We start from the raw sequence: 25,387 nt of genomic DNA on the forward strand, positions 1-25,387 counted from the left end.
GCAATTGTAAAAAAATTGTCAAGTTAGAAAAATTGTGCTTTATTTATAAATTGAGTATCTTACAAAAAATGAAATTAAATGAGAGTCATCGTAGTGTAAAGCGTATGAAAATAAATAGAATCTTATAGACAAAATTAAATTAATGTAATATTTGCTGGGATCATTCCCTTGAGATTAAATTCTAGGAACCACAAATATCGCACCCTGTGTCACCTTGAAACTACTCTACTGGAGACAACTCATCAACATTTGATTACGCAATACGACGGCTGTATACTCTTATGGTAAATAAACAACTTACACTGAAATTAAACTTCACTTAAAAAAATCACTTATATAGAATTGGTACCTTCTAACTTCAACGCAATAATTCCAAATAATTGACACTGAGCATTTAAAACAAATGACAAATGTATTTTAAATTAATTATTCACAATAAAACTTGCTTACTGCGAGTGATCTTCGAAACGGTCAAAATAACCAAATGTAAATAATCGATCAGGATTCCGGAGAAAAAACACGGAGGTGAAACGCAAAAAGGAACAACGGATAAACACATTTGGATGGACAAGGGGCCCCGATTCAGGAGAAAAAATTTACATTAAAATTTTATCGAATATTTTAAGAAAGAAGAAACTCCATCTGTACCACTCAGCTGGCACTGGGGCCACCATACAGTTATATTAAAAAACTGGGATTTTACTACCAACTTGCTTTGTGGCTCAGCCAAGATCATGACTCACACTTTAACACAGGTAATGGAATGTGACTATGAGCCCAAGGCTTCTTAAGTCACTCCGAGAACCTTCCGGCTCCCTCTTGAGGTTGCAAACTGCCTTTTTCGTTTACTTTATTCGACTCATCACCTTGGTGGCCCTAATACTTGAATCTTACTACTTTATTCCCCAGAATATATTGCGCAAATATATCAATAACTTTCACGAGTATCACTGCAATTTTACTTTCAAATGGTCAGACTAATGATTAAACTTTTGGCTTACCAGTTCCAACGTTTCATGATTCTTTATCAAATATTACAACACAATCCAAAAAAAGTCAATTTTTAGAAGAAGTGTAAGTTTTTATTTGGGATAAAATATCTATGGCTGTACGATATACTTTAGAAATTATTAATAGAACATTAAAAAATATTATGAACAATATTCTTACTTTTATAGACAAAATACTGGTTTTAAGTGGTCAGTTAAGACAACTTTTAATTAAAGGTAATAGAACTTGTAAGAAAATAAACGAACCAAAAGCATGAGAGTATAAACACAAGAAGTCAAATTTGCACAATATTTAATAAATGTTAATAATGAAACTTTAATTAATCAGGACGACAACAAATAACTTCCTGATTTCATTATTCTTGAACAAAATAAATGTATTGTACAAAAGGTTTTTTGGTAGGTCAATTGATAAAAAAAAAATTCTAACAAGTGAATGTTATGTTATCTGCAAGAAATGTTGACGTTAACGAAATCAATGAGCAACTTACAGATATATTAGACCAGGCTGATCAACATTCTATGGGCAGAAACTGATAGTACTGAAAATTATGATAATGGAAATTTTAATTCAAGTACTCTATTACTAGAGTATCTCCATACTTTAAGACCACCAAGATTGCCTCTATATAAGTTGCGTTTCAGAAAAAAATTATATAGAAATGTTAATAAGAAACATAAGTATAAATAAGGGCTTGTGCTACATAAAAAAATGACAAACTTTTACTTTGTCAATTTATTTATAGTAATACAAAGTTTTAGTTGAAGGGATGTGTGATAAAATCATTTTTGGAAGTCGCATTAAATTGTATTGTGAGAAAAAAATATTTAATTACTTTTAAAAAAGGCAAGATGTGAATTAAACTAACTTTTGCAATGACAACAAATAATTTTTAAGGACAAACTTTTAATAAAATAAATAAACATAATTTATAAATTAAAATATTGATTAAAAACTATACTAATTGAACTAAATTGTGATCATCAGCTAACAAGATATTTTTTAAGTTTTGATATTTTTAAAACACATACAAATTATGGTTTATTCATTTTATTTGAAACAAAATACAATGTAGTATTTAGATGCAATTTGGCACGCAAAGCCTGCTCATGTGTTCTAGTATCAAAAAATAATGAATAATTTTATTGCGGCATGAAATAATGGATAACTTCTTGCCTACTGATTTTATTGAAACTTATTAAGGACATTGAAGTATTAATTTTTATTGTAAAAAGTATATGGGTTGAAATGATACAGTTTTGCGTTGCAGTAACACATATTCAAAGGCCTATATTCGCTATATGAAAAATTGATGAGAATAAAAAATGTATTATCTACATTCACGAAAACAATTTTTATAGTTGAGCTATGTTTCAACCACTACCATACAGTGATTTTTAATGGGCTGAAAATATAGAACAACAATTGCATGACTTTAACAAAGTTAGAAAAAATAATGCTTGTGGTTATATTTAGATTTAGAATACCTGCTAAGCTTCCATGATTTTTATAATAATGAACCATTTTGTTTTGAACAAATTCCAGCTCCAGGATCAAAGCAAATAAAGTTACTGACAACGTCAAATGATAGAATTAAATATGTGTTTTACTGTAAAGCATATAAACAAGCTTTAAGTCATGAATTGAAAATTTGAAAAATTTATCGTGCTTTCAAATTTTGGCAAAGTACTTGGTTTAATAAATATATCAATTTAAATAGTAGCAAACAGAAATAAATTAAAAATTAACTTTAAAAAACGCTTATTTAATTAATTAACAGTAAAATATTTTGAAAAACGATATAGCGTGGAAAAAAGCTTATTAATGTTAAATTTCTAGGCTATTAGAATATCTGATACGGAGAAGGAAGGTACATCACAAAACCTTAATTTTACAGCTGCGATACTTTCGATAAAAATTTGAAAGCCATTCAACTGGAAAGTACTAAAGTTTTAATGAGAACATACCTACGTACATTCGCCTCAGTATATAAGATTTATTAAAGACACGTATATATTGCTTGTGCAATGATTATATGTTTTTTAAACTGTAGAATAACTGTCAACTTTTATTCACTGGCATTCATACTTTTACACATAAAGTAACAAAATATATTTATTAAATGATAAAAGCAGACAAACAAGGATTCGATACATCAGATTTTCCAGACAATAATAACTTCATAATGTCATTGAAACACAAGGAAGTTGTCGGACTTATGAACAAAAGCAGAATAAGGACTTGTGTACAAATGTATGACAAAAATATCATGTCAAAATTTTTTGGTCTAATAAGCAAAATGTAAAGTACTCCAATAAACAAAAAAAATTGGACAAAAACAGCAAAGGGCATTAAAACGTTGTGAAAGTTTCTATTAAATGTAAGGATTATGCTAACGGTCTGCACAATATAAAAAAAATATCGAAGGAAGACCAAATAAGTATGAGACCTCATTATTATAAAATCTATACTGTAAAGCGAAATAAATAGATCTTAGTTGCCACGACCATAAGCAATACATTTTCACTGCTTTCACAGGTACACTACCTTCAGGATATGATAAAATAGTGGATGAGAAAACAGAGAATAATGAAAGAAAGAGTAACAAAGAAATCAACAGTGAAATATTGGGCAATGAAATGTCCTAGGAAATTTTTCAAAATTTTCTGAAGACAACGTGCAGGAATAAGTTAAATACTTACGTGACCAAAACATAGACATTTCAGAAATCGTAAGTCAAAGAAAGTTAATCTATATGACTGACTCACTATAATCTAGAGATCAATACAATTTAACAAAGGAAGTATTGAGAAAAAGAGGTAAAAGGGTGTACGTAACATAAAGAAATTATAAGTAAAAAAACATGGGTAGAAATCAGCTGATTATAGCAAAATTGCTTCAAGTGGTGAAAGGATCCCTGTACGTAGAAAAGATGCAACCTTTGCAGGTAAGTTAAATCAAAAATGTCAATTAGTATTTTGGAACTGTAGCAATTTTAGCTGTTAAGTCACAAAGTGTGGAAGAGCCGAAAAAAAATCGCAAGAGAAGTTCAGAGTTAGCTGAACTGCTAGGAGAAAATTTTTTAAGAAAACCAATGCTTTGTTATAAAAGACGTTAAATTATTATTGTGTCATGAATACTTTCTCATAACTTCATGAAAACTAGTTAGTAAGACTTTTTATTATTTCAGTTTCACAAAAGTTGTGCATTTTCATTGAAGTAAAATATCCCGTTTACTTTACACTCGTTAATGCTTTTTTTTTTGTTTTTCTGTTTTCCTAGTTGTAAGAGATTCTTTAATTCTTTATTTACAATTTGTATAAGAAATTTACTTCTTTTTTATTTTACATTACAAATATCATATTAGGCAGACTGTAATGAACCATCTAGCAGAGGATTACTCCTAACAAAAAAATTAGAGAGTTGCCATCGAATGAAAGTGTAATGGTTGTAAAGCTGAGGATAGTAAGAACTTAATTGAAAAAAAATTGTGGTGAAGTTATGAGATAAGTTATAGTTATAACTTTTAAATATTCTTGTCAGGTCACGTATCAGAAAAATCTGTTAAAAAAATAAAAATGGATTTAATAATTTTTTTAATTTTGTGAATAATATGTTATTGTACATAACATTTGTATTAAAAAGTGTTTCTATTAAATTTTTTTAAGTATAAATATTTTAAAACAAATTACTTTTTATAATTGGTATGTATTTATCTTACAAAATTCAATACAATTTTTCCATGCATATATTTGAAATAACTAATTGTATGCCCTTATGTAGCAATAATAATGTATACTACGTATGCCATCAACTGAAGAGTTCTCAATGAAGTACTTTCAAATGGTCAACTCCAGTATTGAGTCCAAGAAAGTGCAGTTTTTACTATCTTATTCTTCTATAGCCTTTGTGTGTGTGTGAAAATTAATAGTATTCTCGTCTGTTGTGAAGTGTGAAGCAATTAGCTTTCAGTGTCTAAGAATATACTTATTTTTTACGCAACTTTAATTATTTCTGACGCCCATTTCAAAATAATTAAAAGTAGGCTTTACAAATAAAATGCTAAAATCTCACTTGATGCTTAGATAAGTTTCATCAACTATTTATCTAACACTTTATCCAGCCATTGGTGACACTATTACTTGCAACTTGTTTTCTGCAATATCTGGTACAATTATTCATCAACAGAGAAAAATTCAGTAACAAAATGTTTAAAAAAATAAAGAGTCATGAAAAATAACAATAAATAAAAAAACAATGATTTTCATTGTAAGTAAATGATTATACAATTAGAGTACTGTGCTTATTCCCATACTCAACTTTATATTCATCTCTCCACGTTTGATTAACTTTTAATTAATCTTTACTTTGTCTTTACATAATTTCTGAAGTTGTATGTTTTATAATTTTCTATTAACACTTAACGTTAAATGCATACTGTAAATCTTTTTTTCCTTTTAAAACTATTATTAATTACAAAAGTTTACTGAATTCAACTGCTTATCCAATTTTTTGTGCAACAAAAAAATTTTCAAGTATACTATACTGTTTTTTTCTAGATTAATTTGCTTTTCATACTTTTTTTTACAACTATCAGTAAACTGAAAGTATTTCTGAAGTTTCGGTTTGGGATTTTTGAAAAATCATACTGTGAAATATTTTATAGAATTTTCTTTGGTTTCCCTTGCGATTTTGATTTATTTACATGTTATAGTTTAGACAAGAGTAATGAATAATAATCCTTTTCAAGTTACGTCACTGACTTAAAAATTTGTTTACCTTAGTATTTAATAAATAAGCACATAAGCAAAAAAAATTAAAGAAATGTTCATTACACGTTTCAAATTAATATTGATTGCGAAAAAAATTGACAACGTCTGGTTCCGAACAGAGACGAACTTATAATTTAAAAAATTCTAGTACGAAAATAACTTAACCAAAGTTTATGACTTAGTCTTTCTCAACAGTGACATAATAAAGTAATAGAGCATTGACAAAAATGAGGAACTCGTTGTTTTGAAAGCTGTGTACAGGCTCGATTTTTAGAGAAAAGTTAAACATAAAAACCAGTGGACAGTAAGTGCTTGGGTACCCAAGTACGAAGTTATACTTCTATAAAATTACATGGCGATTATAAAGAATATATTACGGCACAATACAACAAAAATAATATGAAGGCCAGCCAGTCCAAGACTGTGTACTTTCATCGAATCTTCCGCTGATTTCAGAACAACATTCTACTGCCTACGCTGATTACATTTGTAGCGTCACGCTCACATCTATCACGTACTATCTCACACTTATTTTTCGTCCATATTTAATACCCAAAATATAATTGTACATAAAAAATTAGGAAAAACAATCCTGTAGTATAGTTTTCTTCTATAGGGTAGAAGTACATGCCTGTGATTGTCCCTTCAGGACATTAATCACACATAGGTTTTTTTGATAGATATTATTTAAAAGGCAAACGTATATTGAAATGGCATCAAAAATACCCACGAACATTGCAGCTTGTTTGACTGTATCATTATTTTATACATGATACACTTAAAAAAATGGATATGTAACACGTAACCACATGAAAAAAAATACATCAAATGGCATGTATGTGATTTGTAGGAATCTCTTAATTTTTTGGGCACAAAAGATTTCTTTCTGAAAAATCTATTAAATTTTTAAATAGACCCACAAGTTAAATTTTTCATAAATTTAGAAAGAGGGGATGAGGTGTGCGTGAAAGCAGGTATATAATAAGTACATCTTTGTAAGAAAAAGAATTGCTAGCTTTACTGTACACGTTAGCATTCTGCTCATTTCTCTAAGCTTTCCCCCACAAACTATGTGAAGAACGTCCTTAAGTTGAAAAATTACTTCAATCACGAATGAAAAAATTTTAAAAGAATAACAAAAACTAATTATTGTATATGTGTACAGTACTAAAAATTTTTTTGTAATTTTTGAAAATTTTGAAAAATATGAAAGAATTTAAAAAAAAACTATTTGTCTATTGTAAAAGTAACAAATTAAATACGTAGGAATAAATATCTAATAATAAATCAGAAGGGTGCTCTGCTAAAATATACTGATGGCCAAGTTTTTTAAGAGACAGTAGAAAAAAGAATTATTTTATTTAAAAAATTGTTTATTTATTTGATTTGTAACCAAACCAAATTAATTAACGTGTATTCATTAGGAATTTCTATAAAAAATGAGTTTTTTTTATTTTTTTTTATTTTTTAGAATTAGTTGAAAGAAAATGGAATGAAATATAAAATGTGTGGCATGGTAATGCAATGTGACATCATGTGGTTTAAAGGAAACTGGAAGTATGTCAAGGAGGTGCGGGGAGAATCCATTTTTGTCACACTTTTTCTCAAGGTCAAAATCTGAAATCGTTGATTTAGGTCCACGCATAATGCGCCTATAGAAATATAACTTAAAAAAGATCAAAGTTTTAAAGACGAACTAACAATACGGAAATAGAAGCAAGATACTTATAACCACTTTAGTCCTCTAAATTAGATTTAATAAATCTTGGAATGAGTTACCTTTCTGTGAATTGCTAAGCAATCAGAGAAATTTAGAGTATCTCCGTCAACAGTTTATCAGTCTGCTAGCCACGCTTAACAGACAAAAATTTATTGTTATAGTCAAGGGTTTTTAGCTTATTCCAACTCAATTTATTAACAAGCTATTTTTTCTTTCCTAGAATCCAGCCACCGATAAAAGTAAAAAGCGCATTAACGTTAAATATCGTCAATCGCACTAAAACGCCCAGAAAAAGACTTTCATGGTGCTGAATCAAGATGTTTTTTTTTAGTGACATCCCTCTCTCTTTTTATTTCAAGCCATTGAAGAAAATTAGTTAAGTACAGAGAATTTTAAATACTCCCAAAGGTAATGTTAAGGCCCAAGTTCGTTAGTACTTTATTATCAAGAGACGCTTATGATGTGCCGCAACTATGTTCCTTCTTTAAAAAATCTTTAAAATAAAAACTCTTTATCGTACGTCTTACACGTGCACAACGATATGTTCAAAATAAAGAGCTATTTTGTGCACTGTATAAAGCATAGTTTCTAAAAGAATAGTGCATTAAGAGCTTATCGCCAAAATCCTTAAAGCAGGATTATGATGTATTGATTAGCGTACATTAATGATAATTACATTCTAAATAAAACGATAAAATATAATCGATAAAAATGCAATGTACACATCAACTACTTATAATTTATTGCAAAATGTCAATGACTATTATTTGCAGAAGTAGCTTAGTTAAAAAAGTAAAGTAATGATACAAATAATAATAAGGAAAGAAGAGATTAAAAAAAAAAATTTTGTACATTTAAACACTTTATTAAATAGAAAACTCAAAACTTTAGAATTAATTTCAGGGCTTTGAAAGTCCAAATTTGGGCCTTTTAAAACTAATTCTGTTTTTTATTGTGTAACTGTAAAAGTTTTCGTATGAAATTTTTTCAAAAGAACATCGTTATTTCACATTCCTAATAAGTAAGTGATTTGCAGCTGATTGAATAATATATGTTGTATTGTAATTACTCCAAACACAAAGGTATACTTAGAAGTTTATTCAACGAAAGTATACGTATAGAAAATAATGCATAAATGAGGTAACATATATTAATTTATGGTTTTTTGTTACTTTGACTAAATGACTATATAATCTGTATAATTTTTATTTTTCACTGCTTATAAAAATGAATAGTTTACGCAAGTATTTGTAACATGATAAACTTTTCTAACCTTTTTCTGCTTATAAAAGTAGCTTTTATAGACATAATACAACACCACTAGCAACATACGCCATTAAAGTATCTGTGGATAGTTTATTACAGTTTTAGCCTGTCTCTAGTACCAAAAAATATAAGGATTAAACTAAAATTTTTTAGGCAATAACTAATTTTTTTTAAGAAACATAAAAGAAATGCCGTTATCTGACAATATATTTAAGTTTTGCAACGTTATTAATTGAACATTGTTAAATTTGATATTATTTATGAGTCGTAACTTTTTTACCTTGGCATTATATTGCTATTTATGTGCAGCTCTCCATCACTTATGAATTTTTTACCATCAAAAGATCCAGAAAGTTTGAAATTACATGCTGTTGAACCAGATAAGTCAAATCTAATAGGCATACCTGTAGTTGTAGGAACAACGTATGATGAATCTATAAACATAACAGTTTTTTCATAGTGCAGAATTTCTTTTCCAGATAAGATTTGCTGAATTTTAATCCATGGATTAAAGGAGGAAATTAACTTTTTAATTTCAAGATCGTTGTTAAAAATAAGAAATTGCATCTCGTTGCCAAAAATTTTGTAACTTAAACTAATGTAAGGCTGTTTGAAGTCATTTTCCAACACGTTAGGCAATCTTTTAATTTTTGACCAATAGTTTTCGTGATTTTCTTCTGTGGATCGAAAGTATCGCAAGAACTTTTGGATATGCTTTGTTGTTTTCATTTCACTTAACGGACCATTAGGTCCAAACATCTTTTCAGCATAATACTCCAGACCTTGAGCACGGATATGGACATCAAAAATATTTATAGCTTCCCCAAAAATATCTAGCGTAAGATTTAAAAAGAATGTGCGAGGTATATAAGATTTTGGAGAAAAAACAAGGTTAACTTGATACCCAGCACCAATGTTATATTCTTCAGAAAAAAGAGAACGTTCGTAGTTACGGGAAAATTTTCTAAAATCGTTATTAAACTTATGGCCCAAATCTCGATTGGATAAAAGGCTTTGAATTTCTATAAGAAGTGGGGATGAAGAGGTTGCCATATTTCTCAAATGACTCCATACGTATGACCCAACTAAAAAAAAAAAAAAATGTTTTACAAATTTGTAACATCAACAGTGTCAATTTAAGTGTAAACACGCAGTTATATAATGCTCAACACCTTTTTTTAAAACTTTCATCCTTGACTATAAAAAAATATAAAGTTTCTTATATTGAATAAAATGTTGGAATAAAGATGTCATAGGACTTTTGACTGCAAAAATACCTTAGGGATCTCTGTGTTTAAACTGTTCTTAAACTATAAAAGTAACACCTAATTTCAATTTTTTTTGGGGCGATTGCGGGAAAGCTTAAAAAAAAATTTTTAATTTCGGAATGTGTGGTCAAAAACCTCGACTTTTTGTTCTTAACTAGTTATTTTAGTGCAACTTGTGCAACTTGTGTGTGCGATAGTCATATACGTATTAGGAAAATTTTTGTGAAAGCAAGCGTCTTGCATTATAATGTAGAACGTTGAGTGGTAAGAAAATAGTTATGAAATATTCATGTACTGTTTTATTTAATCAGTTTACTTTCAATAGATGACGTGCATTTAGAAAACAAGTCTTAAAAACACACATGTTAGACAATTATAAGTTAATAATAATATTATTCTTAAAAAACAATACATTCCTGCAGCTCTTCATTATTAAAGTTATCATCATTTACATTCATTCGTTTTATATTAAAGTAAAACTTTTTTTATTTGTTTAAGATTATAAAGAGCACATAAGAATTAAAAGGTTCAGTTATAGCCTGCACAAGTACTAACCAATCTTGAGAGTTCAAACGGTGGATAATATGTCATATCAGTGACTTAAAAGCCAAATCTTTTAAACCACTTTTGTCTCCGATCTGCAATAACAAGTGTTTTAGTAGTATTTTTAAGATTCTTTGTGAAATATCTCCTATTTTCAAGTCCTTAATTCTTCTATATAGCAAAGTTCAAGATATAAATTTTTATGTTTATAATTTTGCGGTAATTTTTGCCATGTAAGGGGCGCTTTAAAAAGAAATACTTGTGCTTCTTTATTGTTTGTACTGAGGAGAAGGATGGCTAATTCTTTAAGTACACAACCATTGCATAGTTTCTTGAAACCTTGCATCTTCACAAAATACTTTATGTTTAAATATAACATTATTTAATTGAATTTTTCAAATTTTTTTGGTACCTTAATTTTTTAAGATAAGATTTTTTGTTGGTAGTCTCACAGATTTGAGTTTTTGAACCTTGATGTCTTTTTTCGCGCATCTCTTCATAAATGTCTCCCACTTTTCTTGTCGTCATTTATCTTATGCTTTTTCTTTACTCCAGCTGTTGCCTTAATCCTTATCCATGGCAGTTAAAATTAAACTAGTATTAGCAAAGCTATGAATCTGCTAATGTATAGCCTCACACGAGTTTTTGAGCATCCTCACTTATTGGACTATACTGATTAATATCGTTATAAAAAATGAAGCAATAAGCTAATGTATTAAAAGAAACATTAATATGCAACTTAAACTCTAGCCTTACATCTACTAAGGTATTTTTTAATGTCTCGTTTGTTTAAAACAATGAAGGACTCTTACAAGTATTGAGCAAGTGATGTTTACCGAACCAAAGTGCACAATTTTTACTATGATATAAATTTTAAAAATTAGCATACATATTAAATAGAAATGCATACCGGTTAAGCGTTGTATCGCAATTAAGATCTCCAGAAGGATAATGTAACGTTTCAAAAAAGTTTTACATATTTTATGGAAAAGCGATCAAATACACTAGCGCTTACATCTTCCTGATTGTTACAATTAGTTTGAAAGGCTTACATAACGTAACATCGCTATTCCAACTGATTAGATGCTTGAACTATTTGTATATGTTTAAATGTACTAGGTGAGGAAATACTCATATAACCTCCAAGATAGATATAAACTTGTCTTTTTCCAGATAATTCATAGAAGCATAATATGAAAGTAGCCGCTATGACTAGCAAACTCATCATCTTCTTCTCCAACACCAAGCCAACTTGCATTTATAAAAGATTTTTGATCAAGTCAAAGCGATAGACAATTTTTTATAAGGGTGGTTAATCCAACATTTTTGCACTTGTCCATCTCTATAGAATTGATATTTTATCTTATTTTCTCAAATAAGTGACAGATGGCATTGTTTATTAATGCAGCATTTTTTACTGCTGTATTTTTATATGCCTTCATCAATCTTTCATAAACATGTAACAAACTTCTAGTTAGTAAAAGAGACAAATCTCGATGTTGAGTGGAAATACGAATTTTATCGCTGTTGCTATATGTTGATGATGCATACGGCTAATAAGCATGAATATTATAGTACGCAATAGATTCGTCTAATGTGACTACAGTACATATACTTTGAATTTTGTCCATTTCGTATGAATGAAAAAAATTTTTAACTCAGCTTAAACCATAGTTTTTTTATGCTTGACCAAAATTTTTCAAGCTGGATTTTTTAAGAGTCAATTTTGGACGTATTAGTTGTTTTCTTGGATGTCTCGATGATTTGATGGACTTTTGTCTCTGCCGTCTCAAAGCTTTGAGAGCTCGTTGTTGACTCATTACTGAAGTACACATGTAGCTGCCTGTAAGATTTGTTTGATTTTAAACGAAATCCATTGTAGAGAGGGTTTTATGTGCAGCCTTATAGTTATTACTCCTCCACAAAAATTAACTTAATTACCATCCTGATCAACTATACGTAGTTGTATATGATTATTGATATGTCTAATAATTCATCTTTAAATAAATTGTTAATTAGACTTCAATAACCTCACATCACGATGGTACAGCAGGGAGAAATATATAAATCTTGTGCAGTTTGTTTTAATTTATGTAAGCTTTACTCATGATGTTACATTCATCTCTTCATGCGTTTATCTTTAGAATGCTATAGGTGAGTCAGATATATAAGTGGTAAGAGTAAAACCTAATAGACAGCCTACAGAATTTTTAGGTCTAAAATCAATAGTATCACTACACTCGATAACACTCTAAAGCATATTGATATTAAACTTAATATCAAGTGTTATGTTGTAATATTGTAACACCTCAAGTAAAAATGACCTAATATCTTTTATTTTATCACTGTTGGTTGGTACTATAATAACTTAATTGTTGCCATTAAATTTATTACAATTTTGTTATTACTTAAATTCATTACAATTATTAGCAAAAAAAAGACGTTCTATGTCGGATAGCACAGACGAGGTAAGTTATAAAAAAAGTACAGATTGTTAAAGTGAGAACAAGTTAAGGCTAAAAAAATGCTTAGTAAAACTTTTAAACTAATTGCAGTCCCTCTAAGGAAAATTGCTGTTGAAACAAAAATCAAAAAAATAGTTATAGTTCCATAATTCATAAATATTTTTCTAGTAAAAACAGTAAAAAAAATGATGAAGTTAAAGAAGTGATTGAAAAAAAAAAAAAAAAAAAAAAAAAAAACATTTAGCAAAAGTCAATACAACACCTAAGTTCTCGTCTTTTTCACGAGGACTTTTGGTAGGGCCAACGCGGATCGCTTAGGCGTACCGTTTCTCACGGTGTAATAGTCGACTCCAAAATCCCTGAATTAATTCCAAGATTTATTTCTGTTGGATTAATTAAGGACCAGGACGTAATCAAATCAACAAGGCGTAATTAAAGAAACATAAACTTGATTTATTATATTTGGAACGTTTACAAACAAAAAAATAAAGATAGACTCATCAGCTATCAAGCGCATTTACAAATAAAGTTTATCTTATTTGGCGTAGTCAATCGAATATACTTCTCCTCACTAATATACTCGAGAGAGGAAATTCTGAGAATTATACAGGTCACACTATGTATAGTGTAGCGAATGCTTCGAGGAAAAAAGCACGTGCGCCTATTACCTTACAATTCAAGAATCGTATTTTTCACTCATGTGGGCTAATTATTTTAAAAACTTTGATTCTTTTTAACCCTCACTTATAATTCGAAAACAAAGGTAATGACTTATTTTTCGGCTTTTGACACCATATTCATTAATCACGAGTTGATTTTATTTCACTTAAAATGATCCGATTTAAAATTACGCTTCCAGATTTACGAAAAAAAATACACAGAGGCTTGACGCAAAAAAGAAAATTAAAGATTTATCCGTCCAGAAATGCAATCGTCCCAGATTCAGGAAGGAAAATCAAAACACAGATTTTACGAGTACGTATATAAAAAAAAGAGAACACCATATACACCACTTAGCTGGCACTGGGGCCACCACTCAGTTGATATATTAGACAACTGGGGTTTTACCACCCACTCGCCTTAATTAATTCGAGAACGAGCTAAATAGCCTCGTGGCTCAGACGGAATGTCTACTCACACTCTTGAAACGAAAGTTTCACCCTTGAAAGTTCATAGGTTACATTATAAATGACACGCGTAATTAGGAATGGGCCTTGGTAAAGATGTATCAATTTCGCGGTTATTCCAGATTTGGCAATTGAAAAGTTAAATGTCTTAAATAAAACGGCGTCATACAACTTATATTGGTAAGCTACGAGATTTAGTATATTTATCGGCGCGCGTAATCCCCTTTTTTTGGATCCTGTGAAACAAAACAAGTTGGGTTCCTTATCTAAATGCAGCTTGTTTGGGTTATATTCCGTAGTATCGTGGTAAGTTTCGTTCATAAGGTCTTGTATCAACGGCACGTACTTTGCCCAACTACTATGTTTACTGATAATTAATGATCTAAAAAAACGTCCTAACTTCTTGATGACACGTTCCACCACGTTGCTTTGTGGGTGACGAATCGCTGAGAAAACGGGGTTGACTCCTTGTTGTATAAGATATTCAGACCAATGTTTAGACGTAAATTGTGTCCCGTGATCACTTTGGATCCGCTTGGGATTACCATAATTGACAAAACAATGATCAGTAAGTCATTTTAACGTGATCATCGTAGTTGCCCTCCTCATTGGATACAAAGCAACAAATTTAGCAAAAACATCGACTGTTACCAATATATATCGGACTCTACCACGTGATGCAGGTAATGGTTCGTAATAATCGATGGATAAAAGATCATGTGGCTCGCTTGGAATAATCAGGTGCGTTTCAAATGTCATCAGTCTAGTTTATGCTTTGGCCTTTTGGCACGAGTTGCAAGACTGGATCTCCTTCGCGATTAATCGCTTAGGTTTCGGAGCTACAAAAAACTCGCTCAACATATATATATCCACTTTTTAGTACTAAGGTGCCCGTAAACTGTATGGGTTTCTCGTGCAAGTTCCTTAAAAAACGTCTCTGGGAGAAGGATCTTTTGATAGTTTCCCACGGATTTATAAAGGATGTTTTTCTTTGTAAAGGTATCCTTCCCCCCCCCGCCGTCATGACGTATCTGATCTTTTAATTTTTTGATCTTTTGATTCCGATCCTGTACACCTCCTAAATCCTAAAGACTATCAATAATGGATGCGTTAGGGATATGGGCCATTAAAGTAAAAATGGAAAATTGGTTCCCGGAATTCATCTTATCTACCTCCGTTTGTCTGCTTAGAGAATCAGCTGCCTTTTTTTCCATACCCTTGATATGTACAATTTTAATATCATAATTTTGAAGAGTTAGCATCCATCGCTCAAGTCTCCCAGTTAAATACCGACACGTAAGTAAATAAGACAACGCACGGTTATAAGTTTTTACGATAACTCGAGCTCCCAATAGAAACGACCGAAATTTTTCCAAGGACCAAACAATCACGAGGAGTTCCAGTTCAGTGGTGAAATAATTAATTTCGACTCCTTTTAAAGTACGACTGGCCATGTAAACCACGCGATCTTCACCCATTTCATCCGGTTGACACAAAAGAGCTCCTAAACCGACGTTACTAGGATCGGTGTATAAGATAAATGGTCGATCAAGTCGTGGGTGGGCCAACATCATATCAGTCATGAAAATGTCTTTAATCCGTTGGAAAGCTGCAGCTTGTGCCTCTCCCCAATGCCAACGACTCGCGCCACGGAGCAACTCGAGAAGCGGTTGTAGGTTGTGTGTCAACTCACTTAAGAATCAAGCGCAAAAATTGATTAATCCATTAAACGCTTGGAATTGTTTTACGTTGTGAGGGGAAAGAAATTGTTTTATTGCCTCTACCTTACCTGGGTTAATGCGAATTCCGTCACGAGTAAGTATATGGCCTAAAAAATATAACTCAGATCGGAAAAATTTAACTTTGTTGAATTTAACAGTGATACCCGTTTGCTGATCATATGAAATAATTGATTCAAATGAGACAAATGCTCCTTGAACGCTTGTGACACACAGACCCAGTCGTCAACGAAATCGTGCACAAAATCTCATACTTCATTTAGTACCGCTTCAGATGCTCGGGATAAGACAGCACTACTAATTTTTAAACTGAAGGGTACACGACAATTGTGATAAGTACGTCCCTTATGTAAAAAAGCGGTATATTTCCTCGACTCGACAGCTAACCGAACTTGCCAAAAACTCGTAGTTAAGTCGATACTAGTCATAAAACAAATCTTGTTACATCGCCGAAATATATTGTCGATATTGAGAGCACCATCGTGATCGCTTTGCAGGTATTCATTAATTTCTCTTACATCGAGACACATACGGACACTACCATCAGACTTAATCACTGGCCTGAGAGGATTAATATATTGACTGTTGGAACGTTTAATAATACCAAGTTCGAGCATCCATTTAATCTCTTAGGCAACTTTATCTCGAAATTGCATAGGGACCGGGTAATTTTTACTAAGAAATGGCTTGGAATCGTTAATTTTGAGGGTGTATTCGAAATTTTTAAAACATCCAGGGTGATCACTGAAAATTGAATGGTATTTTTTAATCAATTTTTGTAATAACACTTTTTCATCATATGTTAAATAAATTAATTCTTCAACATTCTCCGAGATTTCTTGATCACATATTCTTTCCGCAGTATCAAAATATGGAACGTTTTTTTCGGACCCTTGGTTAGACATACTGACTTCCTGTACGAGGGACACATTACCATCGAAGTGATCCTCTACGTTATACGGAACAGTGCAATCCGTACCGTGATTAGCGAGACGCACGACGTTCTGGCCAACATCAATCATCAACCTTATTTTTTTTGACTATCAATACCGATAATACAATCGTGGACGAGATTGCGAATGACCAGGAAATCGAGCTCAAAAATACCCTCACCAATCCTAGTGGCACAACGAAATTGGTGTTTTATCTTAACAGATTTTTCCCCAACAAATCCCGTTGCTTGCAACCTCACTATCGGAAAAGACACACAGTTTTTTAGATTATTTTTATATCGTTCGTATACATGGCATAAAATGCACGTAATGCGGCTACCGGTATCAATTAACGCATTGATGGTAGCGCCTTGTAATTCCACTATAATTTCTGGACAACACACTGATCGATTACAACGGTCGTTCGGAGAATTTTGATAATCTTTTTCGTTTAATAATTCCTCTCTAGTAACTAAATGAACCAAGTGAATGTTTGGACTGACGTCTTGTCCCCAATCTGTTCACACAAGAACACTATGATTCTCACTTGGTTCGGCACAATTATTGAAAGCATCCCTTCCCTTTTAAAAAACCGTCCCCCATTGGCAACGTTGTATAGTTCGGGGCAATATTCAATACAACGTCGTTTAGTTTTCCTGGGGCTAGATTTCGATTTCAGCAATCTGCGGCCGCTGTTATCAATTCTTGCTTTCCGTTTGGTTATGACTTACTGGACCAGGGCTGTTAATATGACTACGTAAAAAATTCGTACCCGTGTGATTTCCGTTAAATCCCCCCTTGTAACCCTCCAGACGGTTCGCGGGGCAATTTAATACATGTAGATTATTACGTGGAGCCATTGTAGTATCACAGTAATTATTTTAAACTCGGACTAATGAATCATTTTATATGGCAAATTCAAACCACTGACAGAATCAAACAAATCAAGTACAGTAATCAGCGCATCAACGGTTGAGATATCTCGCATCATAATTAATTGTTATACTTGACTGTCGAAATGGCATGAGGATTGTCGCACAACATCGCGCTCCGCGGGTGCATACGGTAAATTGTGGACTTTATTATACAGCAAAATAGTGTATTCGCTGCGAGATAGATTTATTTCCACCCGATACTAACCGAATTCAAGTTCCCGGCGAATAATCAATTGGATGCTATCGTTTCAGTTTTTATTGTAGAAACGTGTGATAAACGTTGGATAGTCGTTAATTGCGCCAACGACGTACATCCACTAATTATACGCCGGTCCCTTTAAGGCTTGCCCGATGACGTATTTAAACTGGTGCGGGCGTATGTTCATCCCATCCATATAATCGGTAAGTCCGCGTATAAATCGCGTTGGATGATCATATGCCACCACCGAAAAATTTGGCAAGTCCATTTTAAGGGCTGATGTTGCGCCCCCCCCCCCCCCCCCGATACTTCTTTGCGTATTTTGTTGCGCTCTTGTCGACCCAGAAACAAATTTTCTCTCACGGTGCGGGGTGCACGATTAACATGTTCTAAGCGCCGTAAACGATTATCTTGATCTTGGGACTGATGGAGGAACTCTTGCCGTGTTTATTCGAGTCAATCGATGTGATTAGTAAGTGTCCTTTCGAGGTGAATATTGACCTCAGCTAAACGCTGACACACCAATACTAGTTCACGTAGTGAGTTATGGTCGGAAAAATGGCCTGAGCTTAAATTATTCAATTCGCGCATAACCGCCGGTTGCAGGTCAATGTTTAAACCGGATTCAAGCGTGTCATGATTTTGATCACGAATCGGGTTTATCCCGAGACTTCTGATCTCTTCGTTATTGACATTATACTCTAAATCGCGGAAGCACTCGTGTGATCGTAGTACACGCGAAGACAGCAATAGATTTTTGTTATTGCTGTTATCATTGTTTTTACTTCTTTTTTTTTGCACCCACACCCGAATTTTCTGTAATCTGCTCAGGCAGATCAAGAGAATAATCAGTCGTCAGACCCCCCGCTGCGCTGGGTGGTGTGTGTTGCATCATATGTATGGTTAAATGTATGCAAAAAAAATTCGAATCCCACCAGGAGTACCATGTAAGCTCTCATCTTTTCCACGAGGACTTTTGGTGGGGCCAACGCGGATCGCTTAGGCGTACCGTTTCTCTGCACCGTATTCACGGTGTAATAGTTGACTCCGAAATCCCTGAATTAATTCCAAGATTTATTCCTATTGGATTAATTAAAGACAAGGACGTAATAAAATTAAAACGTATATTTTACAAGGCGTAATTAAAGAAACATAAACTTGAATTATTATATTTGGAACGCTTACAAACAAAAGAATAAAGATAGACTTATCAGCTATCAAGCGCATTTACAAATAAAGTTTATCTTATTTGTCGTAGTCAATCAAATACACTTCTCCTCACTAATATACTCGAGAGAGGAAATTCTGAGAATTATACAGGTCACACTATGTATAGTGTAGCGAATGCTTTGAGGAAGAAAGCACGCGTGCCTATTACCTTACAATTCAAGAATCGTATTTTTCACTAATGTGGGTTAATTATTTTAAATACTTTAATTCTTTTTGACCCTCACTTATAATTTGAAAACAAAGGAAATGACTTATTTTTCGGCTTTTGACACTATATTCATTAATCACGAGTTGACTTTATATCACTTAAAATAATCTGATTTAAAATTACGCTACCAGATTTACTGAAAAAAATACACAGAGGCTCAACGCAAAAAAGGAAATTAAAGATTTATCCGTCCAGAAATGCAATGGTCCGAGATTCAGGAAGGAGAATCAAAACAAAGATTTAACGAGTACGTATATAAAAAAAAAGAGAACACCGTCTACACCACTCAGCTGGCACTGGGGCCACTACTTAGGTGATATATCAGACAACTGGAGTTTTACCACCCACTCGCCTTAATCAATTCGAGAACGAGTTGAATAGCTTCGTGGCTCAGACGGGATGTCTACTCACACTCTTGAAACAACAAGGCCCGATGTCGCAAAGAGTCCCAAGGCTCCTCAGGTCACCGGGAGAAACCTCCTGTTCCCTTGTAGAATTAAAAAAAAAGACTCCTTTTCCCTTTTACTTGATCTGACTCATTATCTCGGTACCCCCGAAAATTGGACCTCGTGACTCTTCCGCCAGAAAATATATCGCGCAAAAGTCTCATAGGCAGACACCGCGTCGAGCCGCCTGAGCTGTTTTCCCCTGAAAATCACCTTTCCAAAAATCAACAAAAGTAGGAGCGATACAATATGTATGTATATAAAGATTCTAACGTAAACTTATAAGTAAAACCTTGCAAACATTTGAGTCTGCCTTTAGAAAAGGTGATGGTGATAATAATGATGATGATTTTATTACTGATTTGAATAATTCTAATTAAACTCAACATCTGGATTCTGTTCTAGTTACTTAAAATTTATCATAAAAATTTTTTTTAGAAATAGTTGATCAGAATCAAAAACATTCATTAGATTTGAGGTATAGAGTACCAAGAGAAAAATATGTGAACAAGCTTGGAGATTTTCAATTAAATTCTGAAGATAATCATATCAAATTGAGCAACATAAATTATTACATGATTGCTTAATTAATGAAGCTACAAGTTAAATAAGAATCTAATGAATCTGTGATGAATCCAGTTAATTTGAAAGAATACTACACAATATTACACACTTTAATTAATCGTAAAAAAAGAGTTTAAATAGAAAAAGATTATTATGTAAGCCCATAACACCAAAAGTTTATCATAGTTATTGCCCCAATGTTTGATCTCACGGCTCGTAAAAAATGCGATTTGTTGCTATCTCATTATAAAATTGCTTAAATAATGCAATTCATAGATTATGTACACTGATATGATTCTAATGAATTAGTAAATCCTCTACAATTACAAATATCTAATAAAATATCAGGTTATTCAAGTCATGGCGGTAAAATTATGTCAATTATGTAAGAGCTTCGTGAGGGAGGATAAATATATTTATTTATATAATTGTTGCTTGTGTATCAAAATTAATGTCGATGTTTTTCGTTGAAAGCTAGGTTAAACTAAAAGCAGTAGCTGAGGTCCTCCTGGTATTGGAAGCAAACTTACTGCAGATGGACTTAGCTAATAAAAGGCTGTGCAATATTGAAACACCGAAATAGTTTTAACAGCCAGTAAATTATGCTGACATAATTAAAGCAATTAAAAATCTTGAAAAATAAATAGATAGCTTTCAATTTTTTCTGTACAGCTTACATAAAAAATATACATTTCTTCGAGCTGATTCAAATAACAGAAGCCCAGATAAACTGATACGATAAGCAAATTGTTGAGAAACCTTATAAAATAGCGAGGCATAGTTATCTTTGCCAATTAGTCTACATATGTGGTTTGGATGAGATTTGGCAAGCAGATTTTGTAAAGCTGCAGCCTTACGCTCGTAAGAACAAAGGGTATAGGTAAATTCTCACTGTGATCGATGTTTTCTTTAAGTATGAATGGGCCTTACCTGTCAAGAAAAATACTGACAAAGTATTCGCTGCAGCAATTTATTCAAATTGAGAAAAGGACAGTTGCTAATAAACATAGAAATCGACCATGGTAAATAGTTACATGATACGAACTTTCAAAACCTAATGCAAAAATATAAAATAATATGTGATATCAATTTTTAAGCTTCTATATGTGAGTAACTTAGTCACAATTTGAATATTTAATGTGGTAAAAACTTTTTTTTTGGATTTACATCAGCAATAAGACACTACTTAGTTTTCTTGAGCAAAAATTTCTTATTCATGTAAGTCAACATTACGTCTCTTTATGAAGATCTTTTAAATACTGTAAAAACATTAACACACACATTAGCTTGTTATACAAAATTATAAAATAAAATAAAATAAAATAGAAGTGAAGACATAATACGTATAGTACCGCTTTTTTTTCTCAACGTAAAAATCTCACGCACTATAAGCCAACAGTTTTGTTTTATACAAAGACCATGTTTAAATAATGTAAGCCTTTCTAATAGTAGATGGTAGGTACACTATTCACGTTGACGTACAAACAGGCAATGTGATTACAAGATACGCATTCTTTATGTACATATATTCTTTAGTATTCTTTAGTTGTCAAGTTTGATTATCAAGCTATTGTATATTAAAGTGTGAGCCTAGGTATAGTTACAAGTGGAAAAAACTTTGTTCCCAAGGCAATTACAAATAGTTAAAATTGTGAGAGAGATAATTAAAATTAAAAATAATAGTCAACACTAAACAATTAGTTCAAAACCAATAGATGTTGTAGCCGAAAAAAAAGTTAAAGCCATGGGAAAGCTTGAAAAGTATGTGAAAATAGCATTGAGTCTCAACCTAGGCTTAGAGTTGGTGATAAAGTATAAGTAAGCAAAACTAAAAAAACAATCAAAAAAGGATATCCACTAATTTTTCAATGGAAGGACTTACAATCATGCGAGTAGCAGCAACAAATCAAATAATGTATAATTTCAAAGGTTATCAAGATCAATTTATTTCTGGAGATTTTTACGAGCAAGAACTGCAGACAACAAAGCATCCTAATGCAAACCTGGTAGAGAACGTCCTTTGAAGACGTAGAAATCAAGTTTTTGTAAAATGGTTGAGCTTAGACACTTTACATTTTAGCTGGATTCATTATAATTAATTATAAAAATATTTTTTAAGCAAAAATTGCTTATTACATGCATCTAGTGCGTAAGTTTGTATGAAAAAAGATATAATATTGACGTATGATAGTTTTTGAAATCAAAACGTTTTTGTAAAAAAAATTTAAATGCAATAAAATAATCACTGTTTAATAATACTGTTTCTTAATATGCTTTTTAACATCTACCACACTGAGAAATTATTAGGGCATCCTCCGCCCAAGTATGTGTATACAACTCACAAAATTCCATTGCAACTGTTACCTCAGTCATTTGTGCAGCTGCTGCAGGAGTCAGGGAGGGCTTCTGCTCCAGAGTTGGGTGGTAGTGACTTAGAGTATTACCGGGTAACTGATACTCTAGTCACTAATGCAGCAGAAGCTCTGTTTTGATGTGCGCAATCTCAACTTATCACACAAGTGTGAGTATGTAATATATACATATGAATACATCACAGGTGTAGTTATTATCTTACAGTAAATATTATATACAACAGAATAGTGCGTATTAAGAATATCATAATAAGTAACTATCAATTGAAAATAATTCATAAATCAGACATCACACTTATTTTCGTGTAGTCCGGTAGTTAAAGATCAACAAAATATTGAATAAGAAAATTTATGTCACCTGGAAGAATACTGTTCTAATCGCTTACAAATGTAGTCTTACTATTAAAAAAAGTAGTTTTGTCCAACCAAGGCATGAGCTGCAATTATTAGTTAACAAATTCAAAAAATTAATCAAATTTTTTTTTAATTTTGGCTCATTACTTCTTTCCTATTAGCTTAATTAAAAAAAGTATGAAAACAAAATCAATGAAATTGTCTATCGATTAGGGTTTCTTCAATTATTCAAAAATTTGTTTTTTGCAATGTTAAGTTACAATAAATCGTAAAATTTCCTGTTTAGAAAATTAATGTTTATGTATTGGTAGTTTTTTTATTTATAGATAAAAGAAGTTTAAAATTTGGTATTAACTATCTATTATAAGCATCTCCAACCATGCCTAGGCTTTTTTGTTTATTTCAAAAGTGACGTCACAATTCAATAGTTAATGTAAGAATTCATTAGCTCGCACCAAGCGCAAAAAAAGTTAGACCCAAAATTCCAACAGCCTTTTATCAAGAGTACTCAGAACGTCAATGCCATGGAAGTTTTTTTTTTTTTAAATCTAAACCTCCTGTTTTGACAGTATTCAATTTTCTTATTTAAATAAATGCTTATTGCTCCATTAATTTTTAATACAGTGAAAAGCAGTGAATTTCTTACAAAAGTTAATAATTTTCTACTTATTTTGTAAAAAATATTATTTTGATACAATACCCTCCTAACAAATGTTATAAATAAATGAGCGTTTTTTTTGATTGCTTGATAATTATCAGATTTATTAATTAAAAAAGTTTTTGTAAAATTTTTGTGGCAGAAATTTCTGTATTAACCATTTTCTTGATCTTCATTTACTGGACTACAAGGAAAAAACTGTGATGTCTGATTCATGAATTATTTATAATGTACAGTTATTTATTATGACATTTTTCATACGTCATACTCTGTTGCTTATACCATTTAATGTAAGATAACAAGCTATTAACATAACATTTCATAGTAACGTTTTTTTAGAATTTGCATATATTGAAAGTTATTTGCATATTTTTTAGTTGAAAACTAATTACTAGCGTCACTTTGTTAATCATTGGGTCCTGTTGTCGAATGGAGTCCTGTTCAATTATCAAGACAGATTCCTCACAAAAAGACTCTTGATTTTGTACAGAATCAAAACGAGAGGCTAATTTAATAAGGTAGTACAAGTCCTTGCTCAGCCAATATTTTCAAAAAAATGCATTCTATAATTTTGTTTTATGAAAAACCGTATCACAAAGCATAAAGTTCATGTACACAATTTTTCCGTGTTTCTAAGGGTACATGGAACAAGCAAAAAATTTACTTCAAAAACGTGCCTGAAGAAAAAAAATTTTTTTTTTCGGGACGCATAAAAGCTTTTATATTATTGCTGAACACGATGAAAAAAAAAAAATTTATTAGCACCCAAAACATTCCATTCATATTACCAGTAACTTATGTGAAAGCTGATCACAATGTACGTAGATTTATACCACATTTTTTTGTTGTAATATATGTTTATAATATTTAATCAAAATAAAATTACTCACCAAAAAGTGTTTATTTATTAAACTTAATAAGAAAGACATAAGGTGGGTACATAATTGTTTTCAATTTTTTCAATATTTCTTGAATTTATACACCATAGGTCATTCATGGTGCGCATGCAGAGTACAGCAAATATTAGTAATAAGTACCATACTTGGGTAATTTTTGCATTACCCTATCAAATTTTTACTAACTTTTGTAAATTACTTATAAAATATTAAATATTTAATGCACTTATTGCAATGAAAATGCTTGTTCAATATAAGACTATCCCATGACCTAATCAAAAGTGTCACTGTTGCACCATACGTCTGGCTTAATAAGCGCACTATGAGACTTGTGCAGCTGCTACCCAAGTCCAGTACAGCTACTGCACTACTTTCATGCATCTTCTGCTCTAGTATGTATTAGGTAATGGCAGCCCTACCACTTGTGCTGCACATGCCCTAATAATTTCTCAGTGCAGAATCGAATACCATACACCACTTTCCAAATTTGCCCTCAGAATACTATTTTTACACAACTAAAATTATTAATAGATAGTTCGTTGCGCCAGTCAACTAATATGTTATTCTATACTTTGGTAATTGGGCCTCTTGACTCGTTGATTCGGTGAATGAGTTTTAAAATATTGTGAACAAGTGCTCGACCTTAACAAAAATTATTTTTTAATATTTTTTAACAAACATA

General features: G+C 31.6%; 1 protein-coding gene across 1 annotated transcript in view; it reads right to left on the bottom strand.

Moving 5' to 3' along the window:
* Positions 1 to 25,387, bottom strand: part of Apoltp (Apolipoprotein lipid transfer particle) — a 2,496,658-nt gene that overhangs the window by 1,998,290 nt on the left and 472,981 nt on the right. The window contains exon 7 of the mRNA XM_089596186.1: positions 9,050 to 9,854. Coding sequence (XP_089452312.1) covers positions 9,050 to 9,854 — 805 coding nt within the window. The remainder of the gene's footprint in view (positions 1 to 9,049; positions 9,855 to 25,387) is intronic.

The sequence above is a fragment of the Copidosoma floridanum genome, unplaced genomic scaffold, assembly GCF_036245765.1.
Source record: "Copidosoma floridanum isolate Cflo_tuat_1 unplaced genomic scaffold, Cflo_Japanese_pri ptg000004l, whole genome shotgun sequence".
NCBI lineage: Eukaryota > Metazoa > Arthropoda > Insecta > Hymenoptera > Encyrtidae > Copidosoma > Copidosoma floridanum.